This window comes from Phocoena phocoena, chromosome 8 (assembly GCF_963924675.1).
Source record: "Phocoena phocoena chromosome 8, mPhoPho1.1, whole genome shotgun sequence".
In the NCBI taxonomy this organism is placed as follows: Eukaryota; Metazoa; Chordata; class Mammalia; order Artiodactyla; family Phocoenidae; genus Phocoena; species Phocoena phocoena.
The window spans coordinates 66,695,663-66,720,336 of record NC_089226.1 but is presented as its reverse complement, the minus strand read 5'-3'; the positions used below and the strand labels follow the sequence as shown (position 1 = coordinate 66,720,336).

At 50.5% G+C, this 24,674-nt stretch overlaps 1 protein-coding gene across 4 annotated transcripts in view; it reads right to left on the bottom strand.

The window, feature by feature from the left end:
* MICAL2 (microtubule associated monooxygenase, calponin and LIM domain containing 2) overlaps nt 1–24,674 on the bottom strand; it is a 219,913-nt gene that overhangs the window by 60,590 nt on the left and 134,649 nt on the right. For 3 of the 4 annotated variants that reach the window (XM_065882899.1, XM_065882900.1, XM_065882901.1), the window contains 5 exons: nt 22,178–22,285; nt 20,982–21,168; nt 19,544–19,632; nt 17,997–18,099; nt 15,346–15,386 (listed from right to left, as the gene is read on the bottom strand). In XM_065882899.1, coding sequence (XP_065738971.1) covers nt 15,346–15,386; nt 17,997–18,099; nt 19,544–19,632; nt 20,982–21,168; nt 22,178–22,285 — 528 coding nt within the window. Of the gene's footprint in view, nt 1–2,164; nt 2,168–3,653; nt 3,842–5,306; nt 5,488–15,345; nt 15,387–17,996; nt 18,100–19,543; nt 19,633–20,981; nt 21,169–22,177; nt 22,286–24,674 lie in introns of those variants that run through there. The other variant, XM_065882898.1, reaches the window with a different exon arrangement.

Here is a 24,674-nt window from a genome sequence, read left to right as displayed (position 1 = left end):
CCCCACTGCAGCATGAACAGTCTATGTACAATGTAGAGCCACTTCCCCCTGCCAAGTGCAAGTCATGGATGTTTTACATAAGGAACAAGCACAGCTGATTCCCGCAGACCAGAGTTAACCTCTTCATCACCTAATGGAGAAATTACTCAAGAAACACAGAAGAATGCCAGAAGCTCTTACTGCTTCTCCTTGGCTCTTAACTTTGTGGAATGGGATTTATTAGAAATGGTTAAAATTCATGAGAGGTTTTCCATCACTGGTGTTTATAGGGCGTCCATGCACACATTTTTACCACAATAGCAGTAGAGTGGGTAGTCATGATTTGATCTGGTAATTTTGAGCAGAGTAAAGCAGGGCTGTTCGCTTCTTTTTAGTTTATAGTATATTTATTTAATGCGTTTATATTTGTTTTAAGGGAGTACTTTTGGAGATCTTAGTGTATGACTCTCTGCAAAAGGAGTAAGAGGGTAAGTATTGTGACACAGGGTGCTGATGACATCATTTTATTAACAATAAATGTCCTCCATAGGCCATTGGACCATCCTGTTATCAAATTATTGCCAGAAAAAAAATGGATAAATACCGATTTTTCTAAATCAGAATAATTTGAGGGCAGATTCCCTCGTAACTGTAACTGGTTTATGTCCCAAGAACCCAGTGCACTAGATCAATTCGTTTAGCTGTCTAGGCGTGCATTTTATAACTAATGCATCCAAGCAGGCCTCTAGGAAGCCGCTCTTCTGTGATTCCCAAAGCGCAGGACGTGGCCCTCCTGCCTGGAGGCATCTGGGGTGCTTCCATAAACGCAGATACTGGTCCCCACTCTAGACCCAAGGCATCTGAATCTCTGAAGGAGGGAACCTAGGAATCTGCCTCTTAAGCAGGATTTTTACGAACCACTAAACTAGGTGTTTTAGGGGAGCATTACTGAGCATTTTCTATGGCCTCTATTACACAGGGCTCAGTTTCTGTTTTAAACCATCATGGTGGGCATGCTCTATGCTAAAGAACTTTGAGGAGGGGATACGTTCCTTGATGAGCTGTGGCAGTCCCAGAGTCTTTTCAAAGGTGGTAAAACATATATAATATAAAAATCACCATTGTAACCACCTTTAAGTATAGGGTTGAATGGCATTAAGTACATTCACGTTGTTGTGCAAACATTAATTCCATCCATCTCCGGAACTTCTTCATCCCACTGAAACTCTGTCCCCATTAAACAATAATCCCCAACCACCCTCTTCCCCCAGCCCCTGGTTATCACTTTTCTATACTTTCTGCCTCTGTGACTTTGACTATTCTGGGTGCCTCATAGAAGTGGGATCATACAATACTTGTCCTGGCTTAGTTCACTGAGCATAGTAACTTCAAGTTTCATCCATGTTGTAGCATGTGTCACAACTTCATTCCTTTTTAATGCTGAATAACATTCCATTGTGTGGATATAGCACAATTTGTTTATCCATTCGCCTGTTGATGGACATTTGGGTCATTTCTCCTTTCAGCAATTGTGAAAAATGCTGTTATGAGCACGGTGTACAAACCAGGAATCTTTTTTAAAGCAACATCCTGGTCTTTTTCAGCACGCCCTCGGCTAACCTCCGAGTCATTTATCCAGGTGAAAATAGTGATGAACAAAGCTCCATGACACCCACAACATGATGTCAACCCTACACTATCTGGTAAAGTGATGGACTCACCACAACCAGCAACACGAAACACAGAGCTTAGACTATGCCAGCGATTGTAGCCTTACAATGTGGTCTGCTTGGCAGTGATGGAAATCATGATGGATAAAGATAAAACCAACAGAAGATTGCTTGAAAGTCGTGAGGTCTATTCACTTCTCTGTCTACCATGTTTCTTATTCTGGAATTAAACTGGACTGTCAAACAAAATGCTTTGGCCACACTGCCTTGATCTCTCCACCTAACCCCATCCTCCTGGGAGAAGTTCTCTAGCTGAGTCATGTTTTGTTGTCATGCTCTCACCTGCCAGCAAAGGATGCTGCACGAAACAGCCTTGGGAAAACTATGGCTGCATTTTCTGCAGACCCCATTGTTCAAGACACGACCAAACACACCTCTCAATATCATCTATTTGACATGAGCTGGAAAATTGCCATAGGGTGAAGCATTAGGAAAAGCGGTACCGGCCCTGAGACCTGCTGCAAACCAATGTTTTTTTTCCTCGTCAACAGTCAGAAGTAATTGTCTGTTTCCGTTTGAACTCTGGCTGCCAGGAAACTCAGAATCAAATTTATGATTCCACTAGAGCAACTGTTTAGGATCATGGTCTGCCTCTCTGAGGTCTATACCTCCTAAACTGGTTTTCCCTTTCATGTATATATCTTTAGGCTTTTATCTTTCATATATATAGACACACAATTTTGTTTTATGTCTCTTTTGTAAGTTGCCTAAAATCCTCTGACAGTTGAGGAGAAAGGAGAAATGGAGGGAAGGGATGAAAGGTGGGCAGTCTTCGTATCTATAAATGAGGAGGCTGGAGCCCAGGGTGATGGAGAGGCCAGCAGTACCCAAGACTGTCCACTGCCTGTGCTAAGCCTCTCTGGACAGCACCACAAATGGTACTTAGCAAATGTGTTTTAATGGCAATCTGTCCTTTTTAAAAGCAGCTCATATGAGAGGGTAAATCCAGAGTTTACAGGATTCTGGCCCCAGCCCTGGTCTTCCTGTGAAACCATCACTCATAAGAACATTTCTAGGTTCATGTGGAAGTTCTGCTCTCGGCCACCAGAGGGAAGCACAGGACAAGTAGAGCTGCGGCTTTCCCCGGGCAGCTAAGGCCGTTGGTCCTGATGATGGCAAGCTGCTATTAGCCTGTTTCTTCCCACCCACAGGTCACTAGTTGCCCTTGACTAAATCAAAACATTCAATTCAAGGCCCTTTATTAAAACAAGCCGGGATGCTAAAGACAATGACTTCTTTGGGTGTGCAGCATCCAGCACTGGGCCACACCACTTACTAAGCTGTGTGAGTCCTTGGGAAAACAGTCCATTTGAACACCTGTAAAATGGGCTTCATGCTACTTACCTCACGTGGTCATCCTGAGGATTAAATGGGGCCATGTACAGGGAAAGCCCTGGCCAATAGAGGTACTCAGTGATACGGCATTTGTTACAGCGCATTCCACAAGTCACCAAGCACTGGTAGTGGCCCTGTGCTGCCCCCTGGTGGCACCAGAGAAACTGTGCTGCTCAGAGATGTGTGTGGTCCAACAGCAGCTGAGCCCACCTCCTTTTCCCTCACGGGCTATGGAATGCCAGAGGGCCCCTCACAGATATTCACAGAGGACGCTGCTCCAGGAAAAAGGGTCCTGGGGCCCCCTTATGTCTGCCTGTGACACATAGCCAGCCAGCCCCCTCTGCCTCCTTCCCACTTGAGATTCCAAAGCTGCCCATGGAGAGGGAGGCTGGGCCTGGGTCCAGTCCCCTCACCCCGACTCGTACCCCGGCCCCCAAAGGTCCCAGCTCCACTGCCTCTGAGCCTGAGGGCCAGGCCTACTGTCACGTGGTCCTCCATGAGGAAAAACCGTCCATGGGGGTCCCTGTCCCCCCTCTCCCCTTCCACCCCCGTGTCCCAGGATCACGCAAGCCCGTCTGTCTGTCCCGCCCAGGCAGGTCCTCTGCTCACCATGCACAGCTTCAGGCTCCTCGAGGCCATGTGGAGAGATTGCCCTGGGCAGGGCATCCCTCAGGGAGCTGTGCTGGGCGAGGGGCTTCAGGAGGGGTGAGGGTCGGGGTCCCTGTCGCCGGGGTCTTTCGTCCCAGGGCACTGCACTGGAGGCCTCACTGCCACCACGGTCCGCTTCTTCGTCCGAGCTGGGAGGAGGAAGGAAAGAGCAGGTGAGCGAGGAGGCCTGCCATCCCGGCCGCACTGTGCCCTGCCCGTCGCTGCCCTCCAGCAGGCAAAGGGCTTCTAGGGCAAGGGCCATGGGTTAGTTACCTCTATGCCTGGCACCCAGTCTCTGGCTTTGTTATGGGCTGACCCGTGCCCCGCCCCCCAAATTCGCATGAAGTCCTAACGCCTAGTACCTCAGAATGCGACTGCTTTGAGAAACAGGTCTTTAAAGAGGTAATTAGATTAAAATGAGGTCATTAGGGTGGGCGCTAATCCGATCTGACTGGTGTCCTTACAATTTTCCTTACAAGGAAATTTAGACACAGGCATACGTACAAGGAAAATGCCACATAAACGAGAAGACCGCCATCTACAAGCTGAGGAGAGGGGCCTGGAACAGAATCTTCCCTCATGGTCCTCAGAAGGAACCAACCCTGCTGACACCTTGATCTTGAACTTCTAGAACCGTGAGAAAGTAAATCTCTGCTGTTTGAGCCACCCGTCTGTGGTCCTTCATGGCAGCCCTAGCACGCGAATGCAGGTAAGTTCAGATCAGAGCAGGTGAAAGAGGCCCAGAGATGTACAATGAAGTATTCACGTGAAGGCTGGTCCTCTCGTCTTCACCGTCCCCGAGCAGGACTCCTAAGCTCTCCGGGGTAAAATGAGCTCATCATTAGGACTTGGGCCTAAAACGTCAGGCATTTAAATGCTTGCTTCCCTTGGGAATAGATGAGGGACTGGAAAAGACTACAGAAAAGAATGTGTGGGGAGATATTTAACCTGGGTCTGAAATAGCCATCAGGAATTCAGGTGGTGTGGGAGTGGAAGCGGGGTGTCCTAGGTAGTGGGGACAGCACAGCACAGTCCTGGGGTGGGGAAGCACAGAACCTATTGGCTAGTGACATTTTCATGAATATATATATTTTTCTCTCTCTTTCTCTCTCTCTCTTCCTCTCTATGTCCAGCATGCTTCTTTGTGTGCGGGCACCACCCCTTGTCCATCTGTGAGCTTTGGTGGGCCATCTGTCCATCAGCCTGCCCAAGCCTGCCACTCACAACAGCACCCCAGGCCAGCCCATCGATTAGCCCTAATGTAATGTTAGTACCAGTTGGAGCCCAACCTTGAAATCTTGATATGTGGACATGAATCTATGGATGTAGGCTGAGGCCCCCAGCAGCCAAGAGTTCCACATACGGGCCTCTCCGTGGATGGTTGTAGATCCAACATATTTGCCTTTGTTACTTAAGCTTCTTTGGGTTGTTCTACACCCTTGACATGTTAATTCTTCGATCCTGACAACTCCCTACGGATTATCCCATCTTACAGATGGGGAAATGGAGGCACAGAGAAGTCACACTGCAAGTGAGTGGGGGTAAGACCAGTTCCCGAATGCTGTCCCCTTGCCCAACCCATCCTGCCCCCGTCCTGCAGCAGCAGGAACGTACCTGCTGTCGTCACTGGTGACCAGGACACGCACAGCCAGCACGTCCTGCCCAACCACTTCCTCCCCGGGGCTGATCCTCACTGACGTCCACTCAGAGGGCAGGAGGGAGGCGACTCCACCAGCCACATCCCTGTGCTCGAGCTCCGGGACACTCTTGGGCTTCTTGGGGGAGGTTGGTTCATCTGTTGAGAGGAGAAGAGGGTCTAGAGAGATGGTGGGAATGGACCGCCCCACAGGACACCTGCCCTTCCTCCAGAGGCTTGGGTGGACACTCTAAGATGGACCTCATCCACCGTGCCATCACTGGATCCCCACCACTTAGCCCACCGGACACCCCAGCATTTAGAGCACATGTCTTGTGTGCAGGGCACGAACATACACACTGTCCGACTTAAGAGTAAAGGAGGGTCTGAAATGTCCACAGGTCCCACCCCAGGTCCACCAGCCTCTGCATTGCTGTTACCAGCATCACAATGTCCAATGTGTCACTAAACCCAGTGGTAACTTCTCATTTCTCATCTTACTTGACACACCAGAAGCCTCTGACCCTGCTGATCACTCCTTCCTTCTAGAAACAGCCCTTCTCTCAGCTTCCAGGACAGCACAGCCTGGCTCCCTCCTCCCCACTGGCTACCTCCTTCTCCCTTTGTTTCTTTCACTGGTTGCCCCCGCCCCACCCTGTGACCTCTCAGCACTGGAAGGTCCCAGGACTGTCTTTGAACCTCTTCTCTTCTCATCTCCACTCATGTCCTTGATGATCTCATCTGGTTTCAGCCTTAAATAACCCTAGACAACAATGACTCACACATCTCTCTCTCCAGCCTGGACATTCCCCTGGATCTAGACGCGTATACGCCACGGCTTACTTGGCATCTCCAGGTGGATGTCCAGTAGACGCATCACGCTCATGCCCATGGAATTCTCCAGCTCTGCCTCTCCCCAAGCCTGCCTCCCGCATGGCCCTCCCATCTTGGTAAATGGCAACTTGGGCCTTCAGGTTGCTCCAGGCAACACTTCAGTGTTATCCTTGACTCCTTTAGTTCTTTCACTCTTCACTCAAGCTATCAGCAAATCCAGTTGGCTCTACCTTGAAAATACGTCAGGAATCCAGGCACCTGTCACCACCTCCTCTGCTACCACCCTGGCCCCAGCCACCATCACCTCTTGTCTGGGTTACAGAAACGGCCTCTACTGGTCTCCCTGCTTTCCCTCTGGCCATGCCCCACCCCTCAGTCTATTCTCAACACAGCTGCTGAGTGCCTGTTAACATGGAAGTCAGATCACGCCACCCACTGTCACAATCCTCCAGGGCCCCTGTGACCTCATCTCCCAGTGCTGTCCCCGGCTCTCTGCTCTGACCACGTGACCACTGTGCTGTCCCTCCGCACGCAGCACGTCCCCCATCTCAGCCCCTGCTCAGAGGCTCTTGCCTCTTCCTTGGAGACGCTGCCCCCAGAGGGCAGGGCTCGCTCACCCACCTCCTTCAAACCTTTGTTGCCTTCTCAAGGAGGTGACCCTGACCATCCTCCTGAAACTGCAACCCACACCCTCAGCGCTTTCCTTTCCTCTTTATTTTTATTCATAGCACGTCACACCTTCTAATAAACTATACACTCTTCCCATTTATTTTGTTTGTTATTTCTCTCCCGTGCCTAGAATAAAAGCAGTGATTTTCGCCTCTTTCATTTCTTGCTAGAATGGTGCCTGGTGAAGAGTAGATGCTCAATAATAAATACCTGTTAAATGAATCAATGAATCAATGAATGAATAAATGAGCAAGACAGGCAGCCCAAGTCCCAGATCCCTCTCAGCCACTAACTGGCTCCATGACCCCCTCTCTGGTCACAGCGGGGGTAGGAGCTCTTTCTCCTCTCTAAGGTTGACATTGCACTTGAACTTGGCTCCTCCTACACCGCCCCCCCCCACCCCCCTGCCCCAGTTAAGGACCATTATCTCCTCTTCCCTGTGTCATTAATTCTTTGTCTACTGGATCTTTTCCATCAGTATTAACATATGCTGAAACCTCTCCGGTTTTAAGAAGACCATTTTTAATCCCAGTTCCCCCTCCCCCAACTCCCCAGCCAACTCTTCTTCCTCCTTCCCAGCCAATCTTCTGGGAAGACTTTGCTGTACTCACTTTCTCCACTTCCTCACCTCCCGTCACTCACTCCTCAATCCTCTATAATCCTGCTTATGCCTCCACTACCCGAACTGCCCCCAACAAAGTCCCTAGTGCCCTCCTTGTTGTTGCTAAATCCAATTCACAAGGCTTTGGGGTCCTCCTGCAGCTCTTGTCCTGAGCCCTCCCTGCTCCCAGGGACGCTTCCTCTCCCTGCCTAGCTGACCGTTCCATCACAGCCATCCCGACTTCTAGCCAACGCTTAAGTCCTGGGTTCTGCATGCTTCTACCTGGGCCCTCTCATTTTTTTCACCTCACACACTCTTTCTGGGAGATGTTATCTACTCTTTATCATCTGCAAAGGTAACTCGAGAAATTTTGATTTTTATGTGCAATGCCTCACATTTAAAAATACTATACATACAGGTCCAACGCAACACGTCTACAGCCAGATGCAGCCAGTGGTTTGCCAGTTTGCAAGCCCTGGTACAGTGCATGCTTGCTGCGAGGACATGTATGCACCCTTTTGCACTGGGGCGGCTGTGGACAGAGGAGGAGCATTTGGGGAGCAGGTATTATAACTGGACGCTTGACTGTGTAGTTATAATAATGGCAGCAGCTTACTTTTATTGAGTACTTTTATCAAGGATTATTTAAGTGTTTAACATGTAATAAATCTATTAAATTCCACACACGCTTCTGAGAAAAGTAGTATTATCCCCATTTTGCTGCTGAGAAAACAGGTGAACAGAGAGGTTAAGACACCAGCACTCGGTCGGACATTTCATCAAAGGATGGGGACCAGTCTGTATGTCTATGAGCACAACCAAGCCACAAATGGACAGCAATGCACGTGGCCATGATTCTGGGAGTTTGGACTGGAAGACGTCCCCAGTTCTTCACTTCCTCCCCATAACAGAGTCGTGGTTTGTCCTGTGACCTTGCGGTCCCTCCCACTGGAGCAGATGGGGTGAGCTTCCCTGCTCAGTTGACATGAGGCTTGGCCGTGAGACTTGCTTTGACCAGTGGAAATCAGTGGGTGTGACAGCGGCTTTCGGTGGCCTTGCTGTTTGCCTAGTCCTCTCACACTCCTGCTCACTGGCCATGAGAAGAGCTCGTCCCAGATGGCTGCTGCCCCTTCAGCAGCCTAGGTCCCCGACTGTGGGCACATGGAACAGATCTAGAGCCAACCTATGGTCTAGCCGATCCCATGAGAGCCCAGGTCACCCTTACACCTGCAGCCTGAAGCAGAGCCACTCAGCCAACCCACAGACCCATGAGCAAGAAAAATGATGTTACAAGCTACTAAGATTTGGGAGGCTTGTTACACAGAATTGCTGTAGTAGAGACCTGGCTCTATACCTGGTTTATATCTGAGTATAGGTGTATGTGCCTGTGAGCTCTGTGCACAGATACTTATAGGGTCAACAGAAGCTACTGTGCCCTCCTCTGATCCAGGCTTGTGCTGGGGATTTGGAGATAAATCAGCCATGGGTCTCCTTCTGCCTTCAAGGGTCTCTTTCTGCCCCACAGGGGAAAGAAGGTCTGTTCACAAATATCTGCATTAGAAGGTAGACCACAAAGAGTGAGGCCAAGACGAGGTGGGAGGGGAGGGAGATCTGACTTCCATGCAATAAAGACTTTGGGTAGAAGGCACCGTTTTAATGGGGCTTGAGGATGAGTAGGATTTGAACAGGGAAGGGAGGTGGCAGACCCCTGGGAGCAAGAGAAAAGTGGGAAAGCACTGCCAACTGCATGGGAATGGAAAATAAGTCCATGTGACTGGAGGGCAAAAGGGTACAGAAAGGGGAAAACCAGTGGGAAACTGGTCAAACCAGTGGGAAATGATTGCTTTGACATCAAACCAGGAAGGGCCTTGAACGGTGAAATGGAGCCCCATTTCTGCTGGTGAACTTGTTCCTGTTGTCTCCCCAAGTCTGGAGGCCCTTCCACTCTCCCCCAGAACCCAGGGAGACAACAAAACATGTTCTCCTATATACAGTTATTAAGCCCATTTTACAGATGAGGAAACCAAAGCTCAGAGGTGTTATCTCACTTGTCCGGGGTCACACAGCTCCTAACTGCCAGAGCCACTTTTGCCTCTGGGCTTGGAAAAGCTCCCTCTGCTGTCTTGCCCACAGTTCTCTTGAAAGAAGAAAGTTTAACAAGAGCAATGGAACTAAGTTTATCAGTCAGGAAAATAGAACCCAAGCCAGGGAGTTCAACAGAGTAAAGTTAACATAGGAAGCTAATAACGATGGTGTTGGATGAGTTGAAAAGCCAAATGGGGAACGTGAGGCAACCCAGAGATGAGTAATGGCAGGAAGCCACTGGCTAGGGGGACACCGGAAGGGGCTGGTGCTATGGGTCCAGAGGCCAGGGCCATGCAGTAGGAGGCGGGTACCACAAAAAAGACACAGCACTGCCCAGGATGCAGAGGGACAGGAGGAATACCCTGGCTTCTCCCTCGATTCCACCCTGCACTCTCCCACTCGTGCGTCCTAATGGTCAAACTTAGTAGGAAACCAGCTCGCAAGAGAGCTTGGGAAATGTCTTTTGCAAGGGTTACACCTCTCTAATACAGAGCGGAGCAGGGGAAGGGCAGGGAGTGTATCTGAGAGCAAATAGGCAGATGTCCAGGGTACTAAGCACAGTGCAGTCTCCTTGCCCTCTTTCAAGGTGGATGAGTGAGGGGACACTGACAAGCCCTCAGCAGGAGGGAGGAGGGACCTGGGAAGGGGTCTGTGTCAGGTGTTCTCTCCACCTAATTGCTCTAGGAGGGACACGTGTCTATCCAGTACCAAGGTCCTTTGCAGTGCATGTCCCTTTAAAAGATAAAAGCACAGTTGCCATCCCGGGGCTTCTGAGAGTGTACTACTGGGAATGCCAGTTTCTAGGGGGTCTTCAGGCGATGAGCAAATTGATAGGTAGCCCTGGGCCCCAGGCCCGCCTGCCATACCGGGGCATGGCTGTCCTGCCCGGCTGCACTTGCCAGGTGTCCCCACTGTATGCCTTTGGCTTTCACGCTAAGTGAGCTGGGGAGCTGCCAGAGTTTGGAGCAGAGGAGAGATCACACTTAAGTTCTCACAAGATTCCTCTAGCTGTTGTGTTGAAAATAGGTTGAATGGAGTAAGGAGAACTCTCTAGAAGGAGAGCTTAGAGGAGGTCACCAGAATAACACAGGAAGAGATGACAGTGGCTGGGGCCAGGCGGTAGCATGGAGGTGGTGGGATGTGGACAGACTCTGGCTGTACTTAGAATTCACAGATGGACTGGACATGGGGCCAAGAAAAGAAGAGCCAAGAATGACTCCAGCCAAGGCTCTGAGGTGAGCAACAAGAATGGAACTGCCGTGTCCAGAGACTGCAGAGGCCAAGGGCAGTGTCTGTCTCAGGGAAAGACCAGGAGTTGGGGGTGGACGTGTAAGTTGGAGCCTCTCAGCAGACAGCTAAGTGGAGATGGTGAGCAGGCAGCCCGAGCCAGAGCTCGAGGAGGCTCCCTGTGCTGAGACTCAGGCACTCACTACAGCAAAACTGAAGTGCTGCTAGCAGGTGGCAGGAGAGAAGGGGCTCAAGCTGAGGCCAGCGTGTCTAAAGGGAGATAACCAGTCACCTTCAAGAGAGCTGGGGGACCAGAAAACTAGAAAACAATAGATGTTGCCACTCCATGTGAATCGAGACCCGTTTAGTCCCCAACCAGAAGATGTCCCGTCAGACTCTGAGCCCCGGCTGACCTAGAATGCCTCCCTCAGGGCGCTCGCTGCCGCTCGAAACCAGGAAGGTGCTCCCCAGACCTCAGCAAGAGCTCTTGCTGGGCACGCTCAGCTCACTGACTCCGCCTTCCCCAAACCCTCTGCCAGAGGCACGGCTAGCCCCGTTCACAGAAGGGACTCGCCCGGTGCCTCTGAGTCAATACGAAGTCCTGGGGCCAAAGCCGGTCTTCGGCCAAGTCCAGGGCCTTCCCCTGTGCCAAGGGTCTCCTGAGAGCAGCATCTGATTCCCGGCCTGGGCTCCTCAACAGTTGAAGATGCTGCTCTAGGTCACCTCTAGCATCAGTGAACTTTAATGTCAGTGCCAACTCAAGGTTGCCACCAGGAGGTGAAAAGCTAATGAGGGACCACACAGAAAGCCTTTGGCCCCGTGGAAACAGTGGCCTTGGGGCAGTGAAAAGTGGCAGTCGCTTCTTTTACTTATTTAAGGGATGAAAGAAAAAGCTCTGAAAGTGAATGAGTTCTCAGAAATAGAGGAGAACGGCTCACCCCCACCCGCTTTGCTTGACCCCCTTACTCTACTCAATATTCAGGTTGCAGGGATTTTCTTTCTTTGGCTGGACTGTTTCTTTAGGATCAGTTCCTGGGCTGTGATTACTGGGCCAAGAGGTCAGAATCCCTTTAATGGGTCGTAATACTCGTTGCCATGTTGCTTTCCAGAAAAGATGGTCCCCATTTAACTTTACACTTAATACTGGTGATTAAGTTCATATTTCTTCTTACAATCTACTTCACTATTCCTTTACGCATTCGGTGGGTGCGGCATAATCAATTTACAGCCCTTTGAAAAAGCCAAATTAGAACATTTTTGGAAATGCTTGTTAAGTGTTTCCTTTTAAAATTTGCTTGAGTGTGAACAGTCCATGCATAACCTTTGCCCATTTATTATGGGGTCTTTAATCAACAAATATCATGTGCAAGGCACCTGAGACCGTCGCTTTGCAGGAACTTTCTAAATGCCACAGCAATGAACATCTTCGTCATCACATCGAATTCAGATTTTTCCCCAGTCTGACTGCCCGTTGAATATTTTCATTTTTATTTTTATATGTTAAGTTTTAAAAAATGTTTGTAAGTCAGATTTGTGCTATGTTCTTCCTCTGTAATTTTTTTCCATCAGAGGTTTTAAGGTTTAGAAAGTTGCCACTCCATTATTTCACCAGTACTTAATTCTATTTAATACCTAATTCTATTATTTACATTTTTTATTTTAATTCTTCCATCCAGTGTTTTTGGATAAAGAATATTCTACCAAACACTTATGTAGAATGTAATATGCAAAACAAAAACTGCCCCCAAACAAACAAAAAACTCACTTCAAAGAGGTACGGGAAAGCCCACTTCAGCAAAGTTAATTAGGCTTCTTCACTGGAGGACTCCTCAGACTTCAATACGCTAATGAATCTTGTGGATCACCAAGATTTGGGAGGACTGGCATGATTAGTATAAAACGCTTCTCAGACTCTGTGACCATGGAACCCTTTTTTCACAAAGCACCTCTTGAAGCTAGTGTTCCATTGTCACACTTTGGAAAATGCTGTTTTAACCCAACTTCAGATCAAAAATCAAAACCAAACTATAAGCTCCACGAGAATGAGGATTTTTGCCTGTTTCACTCCCTGCTACATTCCCAACATACAGTAGATGCTCAGTACATATTAGGTGAGTAAACAAATGTGCACATGAACAAGTAAACAAATAAGTGCACGCACAACTAAACAAAGCACATCAAGTCTAGCACAACACCGAGATACGTGCAGTCTAAGACGCAGGGAGGGGCAGGAATTCTGTGTGGTTCACTGCTGCATCTCTAGGACCTAGAATACGCCTAGGGCATGGTAGGTATTCAACAAACACTTGAATAGATGAATGGATAAAGGAATGAGTCACTTGTCTAACCCAGCTCCTGACTTCAGTCCCTAACACCCTTCCTTTTAGGGAAGGGAAAGAGTATCTCACCTGGGTAGGAGTACAGACACTTGGTCATGACCATAGGCAGCTCTGGAGGCAGTTCCAGGCACCAGCAACTGTGCTCAGAGGCCCAGGGCCTCAGAAGTGCCCCTTTAGAGATACAACGGCCCTCACGAAGCTCACAGATGAGTTTTCATGCCAGCATCAGAAGCCCAGCCACACATCCAGCATGGCAAGGGGACGTATCCCACCCTAGGGAGGTTGAGGACCAGATTTCTTTGACACTGTCCAGACTAGTTGAGTGAAAACTTCAAATCCTTCCCTTAAAGACAAGTGGAATTGGGCCAGAGCCCGCCATGGTGCTGTCCTCAGACTGGCCCTGTGGGCAGAACCTTGCAGCCTAAGACACTGAGTGACCTGAGTCTTTGGGGGCAAGGCAGGTCTCTTAGCATCACAAATGGCTCTGCATCTGGAGGAGCACACCTGCCACGTTCACTGCCATCCTGAAACCAATGTCCAGTCCTTCCTCCTTACCTTTCACCCATCACTCAGCTAGACCAGCACAAAACTTTCAAGACCAACCTCTATCACATGGGAACCTAAGTTACAGCAAGGTTCCCAAGTAAAGCTCTGCTGCGGGTCCACTGCTTGGATGTGTGTGGGAAATGGCTGCAAGCAGCTGTTAATACAGCCTGTTCCTGACAGCTGAGGTGACTCTGACCTTCAGCCAGCTATGCCCAGCACCTACAGCGGAAGAGCACGATGAGTTTTCAAGGAACAGCTCCCAAAGCCTGGCCCTGGAGCATGGGTGATATTTTCCAAATATTACCCCTGGGTAATATTTCCTCTCAGAGTACCCAGCACAGCCCCAGAGAGTCCCATGTCACCACAAGTGAAGGCCCCCCACCCCCCAGTTCAGGGAAGGCTGACCCCTTCAACCAACCCCTGTGTTTGAGGTTTGAGCAGCTTCCGTGGCAAAGAAGAGAGGAAACAATGAGCTTTATAAAGAACCATATTTATTTTCATTTACAGCATCAAATACCATAAATAAAGCTAAACATTGTCCGCCGTGTGCAAAATACAGGGTTCCATGTGGCACTGTAATGACTACCGAAGGTCACAAACATGCGTGCTGATGATGTGGGGAGGCTAGCTAGGGAGGAGGCTGGAGGGAGGAGGGCACTCTTTGGTTGACATTCTAAAAAGGGGGGAGACTCTGCAAGAGAAGGTAAGACAAGAACGGTGACTTGGTCCTGGCTAGGATCTGCACCAACGAGGGGGCCATGCAGCATGCGGGGCTGTGCAGACAGGCAAGGGTCAGCATGGCTCTGGGCCGCATGCAGGACGCACACCACCTGTGGCCCGAGACTGCGAGGCCTGGCCTTCAGCAGCCCCACTGTACTTGGCGTGGCGTTTCTCTTTAAAAGCACTCTGAGTGTCCTGCTGCTCCAGCTAAAGGCTCGTGGGGGCACTGAAATGCGCTGCTCCAGACCTGGGGCCCCACTGAGTCATCTCTCAAAGGCATCCCTGGTCTGTGACAATGACTGCTCTAGTTGAAGCCTCTGTATCATCCAGGGCTTTACGAGCCCAGAGCGATCAGAAGAGCCACAGCAAAGCCCTTGGAGGTAAAGTATAGGCTGCAGTGGAGAAAGGATTTGCTAGGAAAATTGTGATTGTGTGTTCAAAATACAGAGTCTGGGTCAAGCTTGTGATGAAGCCTGGGAGTATTTTTTATTTTAAATCCTTCTGAAAAGAGTCACCTATGGTTTTCATCGATAACCTTTATACTAGAACCAACTGAAGAAGATGCTGGTATGCATGTGCTTTTTCAGAGGCTGAGAGGTGAAAGAGTTCTCTTCAATGGTGAAGCGCCCTCTCTATGGTACTGTCTCACATTCGGGGTTAACCCTCCCAGGAAGGTGAGGGGCTTTGTACGTGCAACCAGAAAAGCATGCACGCAGGCCGCAGGGCGCAGAGGGGAGGCGGGGCAGGCACTTGGGGTAGACCGGGCAGCTGGCTCAGAGGGATGGAATCAGAAACGGCTTTCGCTTTTGAGCTGAGCACCACCCCATGCTGTTCACCAACCATGCCACTGAATGAGCGCATTATTAGTATGCAAGACACTCGCAGTTAGCTCAACCAAGGCCACGGCGGGGGCATGGGGTACGGAAAGCGGGTCAGGGGTTAGTACCACTCTCTGAAAATTGGCAAGAAAACCAGTCACCTCAGAGCAGAATTGTGTCAGCCAAGAAGTGGGTGTAGCACCGGAAGGCTGAAATGAACTGACGGCCACAGTGTAAGGTCGGAAAGAGAGAGACAGAAAAGAGAATTTAGTTGCGGGGCACAAGGCAACACGAGAAGGCACGGGAATTGAAAACGAGGCAACCATTAAAAACAGAGAAACTTCCCCAAACAAGTTACGGTTTGCTTAGGACGGATGAACCTTTCTGGCAGTGAGCAGCCACTTATCTGCAAGAGTGAATCCGTGCAATTGGCCGTCCCTCCTCTGTCCTCCACAGCCCTCCACATCCTCTCTGCCCCGATTTTACTCTCGAGCCCCACGTTCATTCTTGAATATGTTGTGGAGGCTTAGAGACATCCGCCCCCCCCCCCCCCCGCTCCAGGACCCACCTTTGTGTTTTGGTGCTGCCCCACCAGGAAGGTTCAAAGTCTCAGAACATACAAACAACTCAGGCTTCTGACAGGCACGCCCTGTCTCGCCAGAGTAATTCAAACCAGTCTCCTTATGGCCAAAAGTGACATTCTCAGAGATCCTAACTGGCTTCACGGAGCATCCCACAAAGCATCTCACCCTGCCCTGAGCTGACGGGAATAACAATGACAGCTGTGCATGTGTTTATGTCGTGACTTTCAGAATCAAACATAAAATGAATCAAGGGCTCCTCCCACCATGCGGAACATCAAAATACCAGCAGAAATTTGGAAAAACACAATGCAAGTCATAGGACGAGAACAGTTCCAACAAGGACAGAGACGCCAGTTCCCACAAACTTGGCTGCAGCCATGTCCCTGATTTGCCCAAGGACTTAGGGAAGTGTTTATAGAAATGCCTCCCCACTTCTTCCCACCCTAGAGAACTTGGCATCTCAAAGGCCTCAAGAGCTCTGGCTCCTAACCTACCGGGCTCCATCCTTATTTAACCTAGAGGATCTTTCTAGTGTAACACGCAGAGAGCCGTCTCTGGCCCAGCCACTCTAGATACACTGAACACACTGCAGAAGGCCTTTCTCTATCAGCCATCTCCACTGTTCAGCCAGACTCAGCAGCCGTGCATGTCCAGGCAAGTGGAGTTGGGAGAGCTGAGGCCTCTTCCAGATGCCCAGAGGGAAGAATGCAGGTGGGCCCAAGTCCTGTTTTGCCCTTAATAGGGTGTATTTCTTTTGCGTGAGTCAGTAATAGCGTCCACTCCCAGCCTCCCCTGACAGTCAAGACACAGGGGAGCTTCCCCCTGGAGGTCAGACACATTCCTTTGCTAGGACAGCGTGAAAATAAATGGTTTCTGACTGTTTGACCAAATATGCATGGCAGCCGAGTGGCTAAGAAGCTGGGACATCTGCAAGCCATGCTCACGGGGCAGGCCGCACTTCCCAGAAATAATACCCTGAGCTGCTAACAAATGCCCTCGGTCTCAAAGGACGTTATGTGAAAGGGCAGTTCCTCCCCTCAGCCTCATGGCTGTGGACCCTGAGTGGCCTCGGCTCGGACTGCAGCCTGGGCTGGGGACCTCATAAGGAGGGCTTAAAATGCCACCAGCGGACATAACTCCTCTTCAACACTGCATCAGTTTGATGGAGCTCTACGTGGTCAGGGGCCAATGGGCCTTCGCTGCCGTGCTCATTAGTGGGAAGGGAAACGTATATTTGTAGCAATCTGCTTGAGACCCTGTGGTTCTACATCATTTGGCTGTGATGGGGTTCTGAGCGAGGAACCTTTACGCTACTCTTTTACATCCAAACAAGTGAGCAAAACAGTCCTCCGCCCTCTGGGAGGACAGATAACAGGCGACTACACACTTCCACGTGCTTCTGTAGGTTTAATTCTCTTCTGCCCTTTCTATTTTTTTCTTCTAAAGTATTATGCTTTCATGTTGCAAACAACTGTCCGTTGTTGAAAAGTGGTATCCGGGCACATAAATCAAAAGGCACTGGTTTTGGTTTACAGAGAAGCCCAAATCATTCATGTTGCAGGCAGCAGCGATTACAACTGACCACAACGTGGGAAGGGTTTGTAGTACCAGTTATAAACGTCAAACCCGTGTCTAGAAAAACTGACACTCATAGAAAAAGATGCTTTCTCTTGGCTTATTAAAAGTTAAAAATTGAAATGTAAACCTAGAAATATGGCTCGCTTTGGTATAAAAGTACAAAGGTATAAAAAAATATCCTTCATGTCGTGCTGGCCTGGGCACCGGGAGCAGATGTTCACCGCGACCAGGCCAGGTGCAGGTGGCCGACGGGAAACTCTTTGGCTTTGAACTAACTGGTTAAAGGGCGTGGGGCTCCCTGGCCAGCGCCTGGGCTGGCTGCACATGCTGCCATCTACACGGGAAATGCTACGGCACTTTGGGGCTGGGCTTCAGTGCAGCTTGGCCGGGAGGCATCTGAGCAGCCAGTCGCGGATGCCCTCGAGGGACTCCTCGGTCTCCCGGTACATGGAAGCCAGGACCTCGGAGAACACCCAGAGCAGCGGCAGCCCGAGGCTCAGGAGCTCGTACGTGTAGCAGTAGTTGTAAGCATTGTCCCTGACATGCAGACTGGCAGCACGCAGCAGTCCCTGAATCCAGTTAAGCAGCCTCTGGGGAAGGTGAAGCAGGCCCCACGGCAGCCTGAGGGGCCAGCTTAGCACCTTCCTAAAGAAGGAATTGGGGATACCTGGGGGGCTGCCTTCCGGCGTGCCGATGGCGGCGGCAGCGCAAGAACTTTCCGCAGGAGGGTCTCGCCTAGAGGCTTCTTGCTCTTTCCACATCCCCTCCTCCTGAGAAAGACATCAAGGTGAGGGCATTTAGTCCATGACGCTTAGAGACGACGCCTCCAATGAAGCAGAGGAAGGGAGCCAGTAAATAGAGAACGTGGCAGACCCTGCAATTTGCAGCCAGCCCCCCTCCCCCAAATCTCCACCCCCATGCATTGCTGAAGGGCAGGCTGAACGTGGGCATGACCTTCCTGGGGGTTGGCAAACTGATCACAGGGGTCAGTTTTGTTTGGAGCCTTCAAAACATACACGCTCTTTGACTCAGCAATCTCATTTCTCATGACTGATCCTAAGTAAACTATTTGAAATATGGAGAAAGATGTGGGTACAAAGACATTCACCGTAAAAATATTTATAAGGTAAAAATAGTCAACAACATAAATGTCCAACAATATAGGACGCAAATAAATTATCAACCATCTTTTACAGGCATCAAAAATTAGGCTCCAAAAGCATTTTTAATGTCATGGGTAACTGTTCTTAATATAGTGTTAGTGAGAAAAGATGACTATGAAACTGTAGACATGGGATTCCCACTGGGTTAGAACATGCAGTTGACCCTTGAACAATGCAGGTCTGAACTGCATGGGTCCACCTAAATGCAGAGTTTTTTCAATAGTAAATACTACAGTTCCACCCGATCCACGGTTGGTTGAATCTATGGACGTGGAGGAACCGCCAATACGGAGGGCTGACTATCAGTTATATGTGGATTTTCGACCCTGTGGAGAGTCAGAGCTCCTGACCTCCACATTGTTCAAGGATCAACTGTATTCATATAGAAAAAAGTCTGCAAGGAAATGTTCCAAAATGTTAATTATGATTTTCTCAGGATAGAGTGGGGATGGGTGATTTCACTTTCCTTCTTTATACACTTTTATTATATTTACCCGTTTTTCTATGTTGAGCCTATATTACTTGTATAATTAGAAAAAAGCTGAAGTTGTGGGTCTTGCTGGAGGTGGGTGATTAATCAAGCCATAGAGAAGGTACGAGGGGGCCCTATCATAAGCCATCCACAAATTCAGTGGGCCAGTCACTTTGCTGACATCCAAGAGCCTGGGGAAAGGACTTGGAAACCACAGAGGGTTGGCTCTATACCAGGCATCCCTGCTAACAGTGCCCCTCTGGTCATGGGGGCCCCAGGCACCGGGGACTACATGGCTTTGCATGGCTAAGCATATAGCCCCATCCTTGGCACATGGGAAAGCTCTTCTGGGCTTCTCATGAGAAGCAGCAGTCATTCCCCTGGGATAGGTCATAGCCCAGAGGCAAGCTGAACAGTCTGAGGCAGAGGGACCCTCCATGCCAGGGAGTAGAGCCCTCTTCACCTGAGTTTCAATCCCTCCAAAGCCAGAAACATTGGCTGAACTTGCAGGAACCCTTGAAAACCTTTTCCTATCAGGGGCCTTCCCTGTTTCACCACCACTTTAAAGACAAAACGTACTTCTCTTTGTTGCTTCAACTCTGCCCGTCTCTTCCGTTGCTGACTGTTGGTTTTACAGTGAATGAAATGAGGCTTGCAGAAAAACTTGCCTGTAAAGAGACACACACACACACACACACACACACACACACACACACACACACATACACAGAGAGAGAGAGAGAGAGAGAGAGAGAGAGAGAGAGAGAGAGGTTTTTCTCCTGTAAACCAGAACCACACAGCAGGACATGAGCCAAGTGCCTGCCACCATCTAGGTCAGAAAACGCCGCTACTGAAAACAAGGCCAGGAAGGCGCAAACTTGGGAAATGGTTTCCATCACCTGCCTTAAGGAAATGGCTCAGACGGGGGGCAGGCTGCAGCAACAGGCGGGGCTCCCAGGATGGGGCTGAAACCCTCAGATAATCCCCCAGGCCAAGTCCCTTCCCAAGGCAAGTTGCCAGGCCGCAAAATGGACCGCCCAGAATAGCAGCTCTGCTTCTAGTTCCTCTTGCCTCTGGGACCCCTGGGGGTGGGAAAGGAGCAGAGCAGGCTGTGGCAGTGTTGGAGAGGAAAACTCAGTGAGGCACACACTGGGCCACCGGCCACTGCCCGGGACTACTGGGTGCCTTCCAGAAAAGCCTTCTCTGCTCACTGTTACAATAGTGACAATAGTGATGGGAATAATGTTAACAGCAGAAAAATCTTGTGTAGGACTCAATATACCAGACACTATCATCCCGGGAATTAACCCAGCAACCCTCATAATGACCTTATGAGCTAAGTAGTATCATCCTCATTTTGTAAGTAAGGAAACTGAGGGACCAGGAGGTTATGTAACAGACCAAAGGTTATATGGCTAGAAGTGGCATAGCCTGGATTTGAACCCAGGCAGTTAGTTTGAGGGTATGGAATCACAAGCACTGTCATTATGTGACCGTGCAAACATCAAGTGCTGGAAATTAGAAAATAATCACTCATTCCAATGAGTGCAATTCTTTCATTGATGACGCCGGCAGGCCACTTATCAGAGGGCATGTTACGGTCACTGCCATTTTTACAATGCGTACTTTATACATAATAACACGAATATGCCATCATTTACTGAACCCCTATTATATGTCAGGTGTGGTGTCGAGCATGTGACACGGGTTATCAGGCTTGATTTTCTCAGCCACACAGGGGCAACTGAAGGTGGTGAGACTAAGAAAACATTCATAAGGCACTCGTCGCCTGGTAGGTGCCCCCCACGCTGATGCACCCCTGGTGCTGACAGCTCCCCTTCCCTCAGGACCCCTACTCACCACAGGCGGCCTCTCTCTTTAGCAGGGGATCCCTGTTCCCTGAAGAGCTTTCCTGATGACACCAAAACTCCCTGGGAAGTGCTGCCTGTCCCAGAGCCTCCAAAGGGACTGAAGCCCAGGCCAGAGATGAGTGCTGCCCTGGCCCCTGGGGGTTTACCTTCGTCACCGTCGAAGGCATAGGCGGCCAGGCGCAAGGTGGTGGCACAGACGCTGCAGCGGAAACACTCCCGGTGAAAGAAGTGGCCCTCCGCGCTCAGCCGCTCCATCACGTACACGCGCTTCTTGCAGAAATAACAGGTGTCACTGCCACCCAGGTTCAGGGGAAACGCCTTCCGTATGGACTCCTGGGAGACACAGGGCAGCGGGAGAGAAGAGCAGTGTGTTAGGGCGTACACCGCATCTTCAACTGTGAGGCTGGCCTTGTAGAGATGCCGGCCTGCATCGTGGGGCCTCACAGGCTATGTGTTGCTTTTGTCACTGCAGGCACTGACTGCAGGCACTTCAGCAAAGAATGAGGGTGGGAAGATACGCAGACCCTAGCCCTGCAGGGGCAGCTGTTAACGGTACTCCCCGGCAGGCTGGCCATTCTGGTTTCAGGGTGAGAGTGACATCTCCTGGTCTGACGGAGCGGGCGTCCCTCACAAACATGCTGCCCAGCGATGCTGTCTCCAGGAATCTCACCCAGGGGTTACATACTGCCTGCATCTAGAGTGAGGTCCCTGAAAGAATGTTTTACACATCCTTGTCTCCCTGCAGTGACACAGGTCAGGCAGGGAAAGCTCATGGTAATAAAACTGTTCAAGAGAACTGCAGAGAAGGGGCAGCCCTTTTCTGTGTGTTGAAGTTGGCTGCCAGTCAACTTCCTAAATGCAAGAGGGGAGAGGAGAGGGCAAGGGCCAGGGCAGAAGGGGCACACCTGGGTGATTCCAGGGGAGTGTACCAAAAGGAAACCAAAATGAGCAGAGTCACTGGAGAAGGGGAGAATTCAGAGGAAAGGGGTGTTTTCTCCATTACTTAATTCTCAATCCAATCCAGATTGGATGGTAAACATTGGCAGTTAAGTGTTGTCCACCTCTGCGGACGGCCCCTCCTGGCCTTTGCACTGAGTTCTCTAGAGCCCCAGCCAGCAGGGAAGATGCTCTGGTTTGTGAAATGAGCCACAAGGGGGCTGAGTGAGGTTTGTCTAAAAGGAAGAACAGCCTCCCGCTAACCTCTGCTCTGATCCAGCCCGGTCTCAGCCCCTCTCGTCCCATGAGAAGAGGGGCCAGGCAATCCTCTCTGCGTCCCGTGCACCCTCCCTGGGAGGCCAGAGCCAGTGTCTGTGGGTGAAGGCTGTGGGGTGTACATCCTTACCAGGTCTGGAGAGATGGCCTGAGTCTTAGGTCTGTGATCATTCATGTACAGATTGACCAGAACTTCAGCTGCAGCCCCTATTCCGCTGGACACTTTCCCTACTGTCAGCTACCCAAGAGCAGAGATAGAGTAGACAGAGACAAAGGTAGAGGCCAGTTAGCACCGAGAAGGAAGACACGAACAAGCTGGAGGTGGGAGAGGGCTCCACACCCACATGCAAACGGCACCCAACGTCCCAGGAGAGGCCTAACCAGCCCAGAGTAGGCAGTGGGCACTCTGCAGATGGAGAAAAGAGAGAAATGGAGGCCTGCAGGGTACATGGTCTTCAGGAGTTTGAGTTGCTTGGTTTACAGGTAGGGGGAATAAATACCAGAGGAAGGGATCTGTCCAAGCCCACTTAGAAATAAATGCAAGAAGAGCCAGGACTCTGCTAAGGTCTCTTGAGCCCAAGCCCGGGAGGCCTTCACAGTAAGAAAACAAGCCAGCTGCATTGCGGCCGCCCTCTCCAAGACCCCTCCTCTCTGGAGGGCCGGGAGCTACTGTTTAGTGAGAACTGCCCCAGACCCCCCACTCCCGGACCTGGAGGGTTAGGACCCTGCTCCACCACTAACCATTTCTGACATGGGGCACCAAGTCCTCAAATTCTGAGCTCAGCATCCTCATTTAGTGAAATGGGGATAAACGGTGCCTGCCTCGTGGAGCTGTGGCAGGAACTGAGTGAGAGAGCATGTGTGTGAGTGCCTGGCACTTGGCAGGGCTGGACCAAGATGAACTTGACTCCACCCTCCCTTCTCCCTCTGAATTCGGCAGCCTCATCCTGCCTTGCAGCTCCCGTGTCCCATAGGGAGCTATGGCCACGTCTAACCTGAGTCCTGTCAGGTCAGGATGCAGACCACCTTGCCGACAAAAACACGACCGGAATGGGAGTGAATGTTGGTCCCTACTGGGCAGGTACAGGGAGAAGGATGGGGAGCTCCAGGCGGCAGTGCCCAGGGCCCCAGAGATGGTGCTGGGCAAGTCAGCTCCATGCTGGCTCCGGGGATCACAGCCTGACAGGTTGTGGGTGTCTGTGCTCCCAAGGGCATGATGGTCCATGCCTACCCATGAATGCGTGGATCCCCACCGGCGTGTCATGGAGCTGGGGAAGGGGTGGGAGCTGACAGCCCAAGCAGACATAGCACAATCACACATACACCCCTGGGCAAACCCTGACTTGCTCCCTCTTTCCATACCAGCTCTGAAAGGCCAGCCTGGGAATACCGCAGTCTCCCCTGCAGGGAGACAAAAATGCACAATATGAGATTATATCTATAAACACTGTTCCTGATCCCAAGACCCTGGAGAGAGGGAGGCTCCAGACGCTCCCCCAGCCTCTGAATCCAGCTTCTGGGAGGTGTGGCCACGGAGAGCAACAATTTAGGCTGAAGGCCCTTGGACACAGGTTGATAGCCATCTTGATGGCGAGTAACAGTGACTCGTGCGGGGGCGAAGGAAGGCCCTCAATCGAAACCCAAGACCGCTCCTGGAAGGCCACATTGAATCTGCTGTGCAAGCCTCAAGTATCAAGCAGGAAGTTCAGGGGACAGCAAAGCAAATGGCAGCCGGCACCCACAGCCCCCGACTCCTGGGAGTAGGGCCCACCCTCAGAACCTGAGGCTAACACATCGGGTGCCCGCAAAAGCACAGGCACCAAGAGAGGATGAAGATAGAAGGGATGCCAAGTAGGCTGGGGAGAAAGACAGGACCCAGGACATATATACACTACCAAATGTAAGGTAGATAGCTAGTGGGAAGCAGCCGCATAGCACAGGGAGATCAGCTCGGTGCTTTGTGACCGCCTGCAGGGGTGGGATAGGGAGGGTGGGAGGGAGGGAGACGCAAGAGGGAAGAGATATGGGGATATATGTATATGTATAACTGATTCACTTTGTTATAAAGCAGAAACTAACACACCATTGTAAAGCAATTATACTCTAATAAAGATGTAAAAAAAGACCCAGGAGACACCTGCCCCCTTTCTCATTGAGGAAGTCCCAACACCAGCAGCTACTCTGGATCAGTCACGCCAGACCACATGCAGGGCTCTGGGGGACTATGGAAAATGTGGCCGGGGGCCTGCTGGGGTGTCTGATCCCAGGACTCAGACAGACAGGACATCCTCAGACCTGACAAAGCTCGCTCCTTCTCAGTGGCAGCAGCTGCCAGGCCAGTTACCCCCCCACACCCAACACTGGCCCCACCTGGGAGAGATGAGGATTCTGCTTCCAAGCATACATTCTGCCATTTTCAGGATTTTACAAATGCCAAGAAACTTGGCTCCTGCTTCTAAGAGAGGTTCAGGTGCGCTGGCTCAGGATAATATGCCATTACTTGCCTAATGTTCCATCCCCTGCTGGGGCCCCCGACACAGGCCCCTCGGATAGGAGCTGTAGAATACCAGGTCCTTCCTGGGTTTACAGCAAAATAAAGAGGGGAGGTCAGATTTACCTCCCTGCCC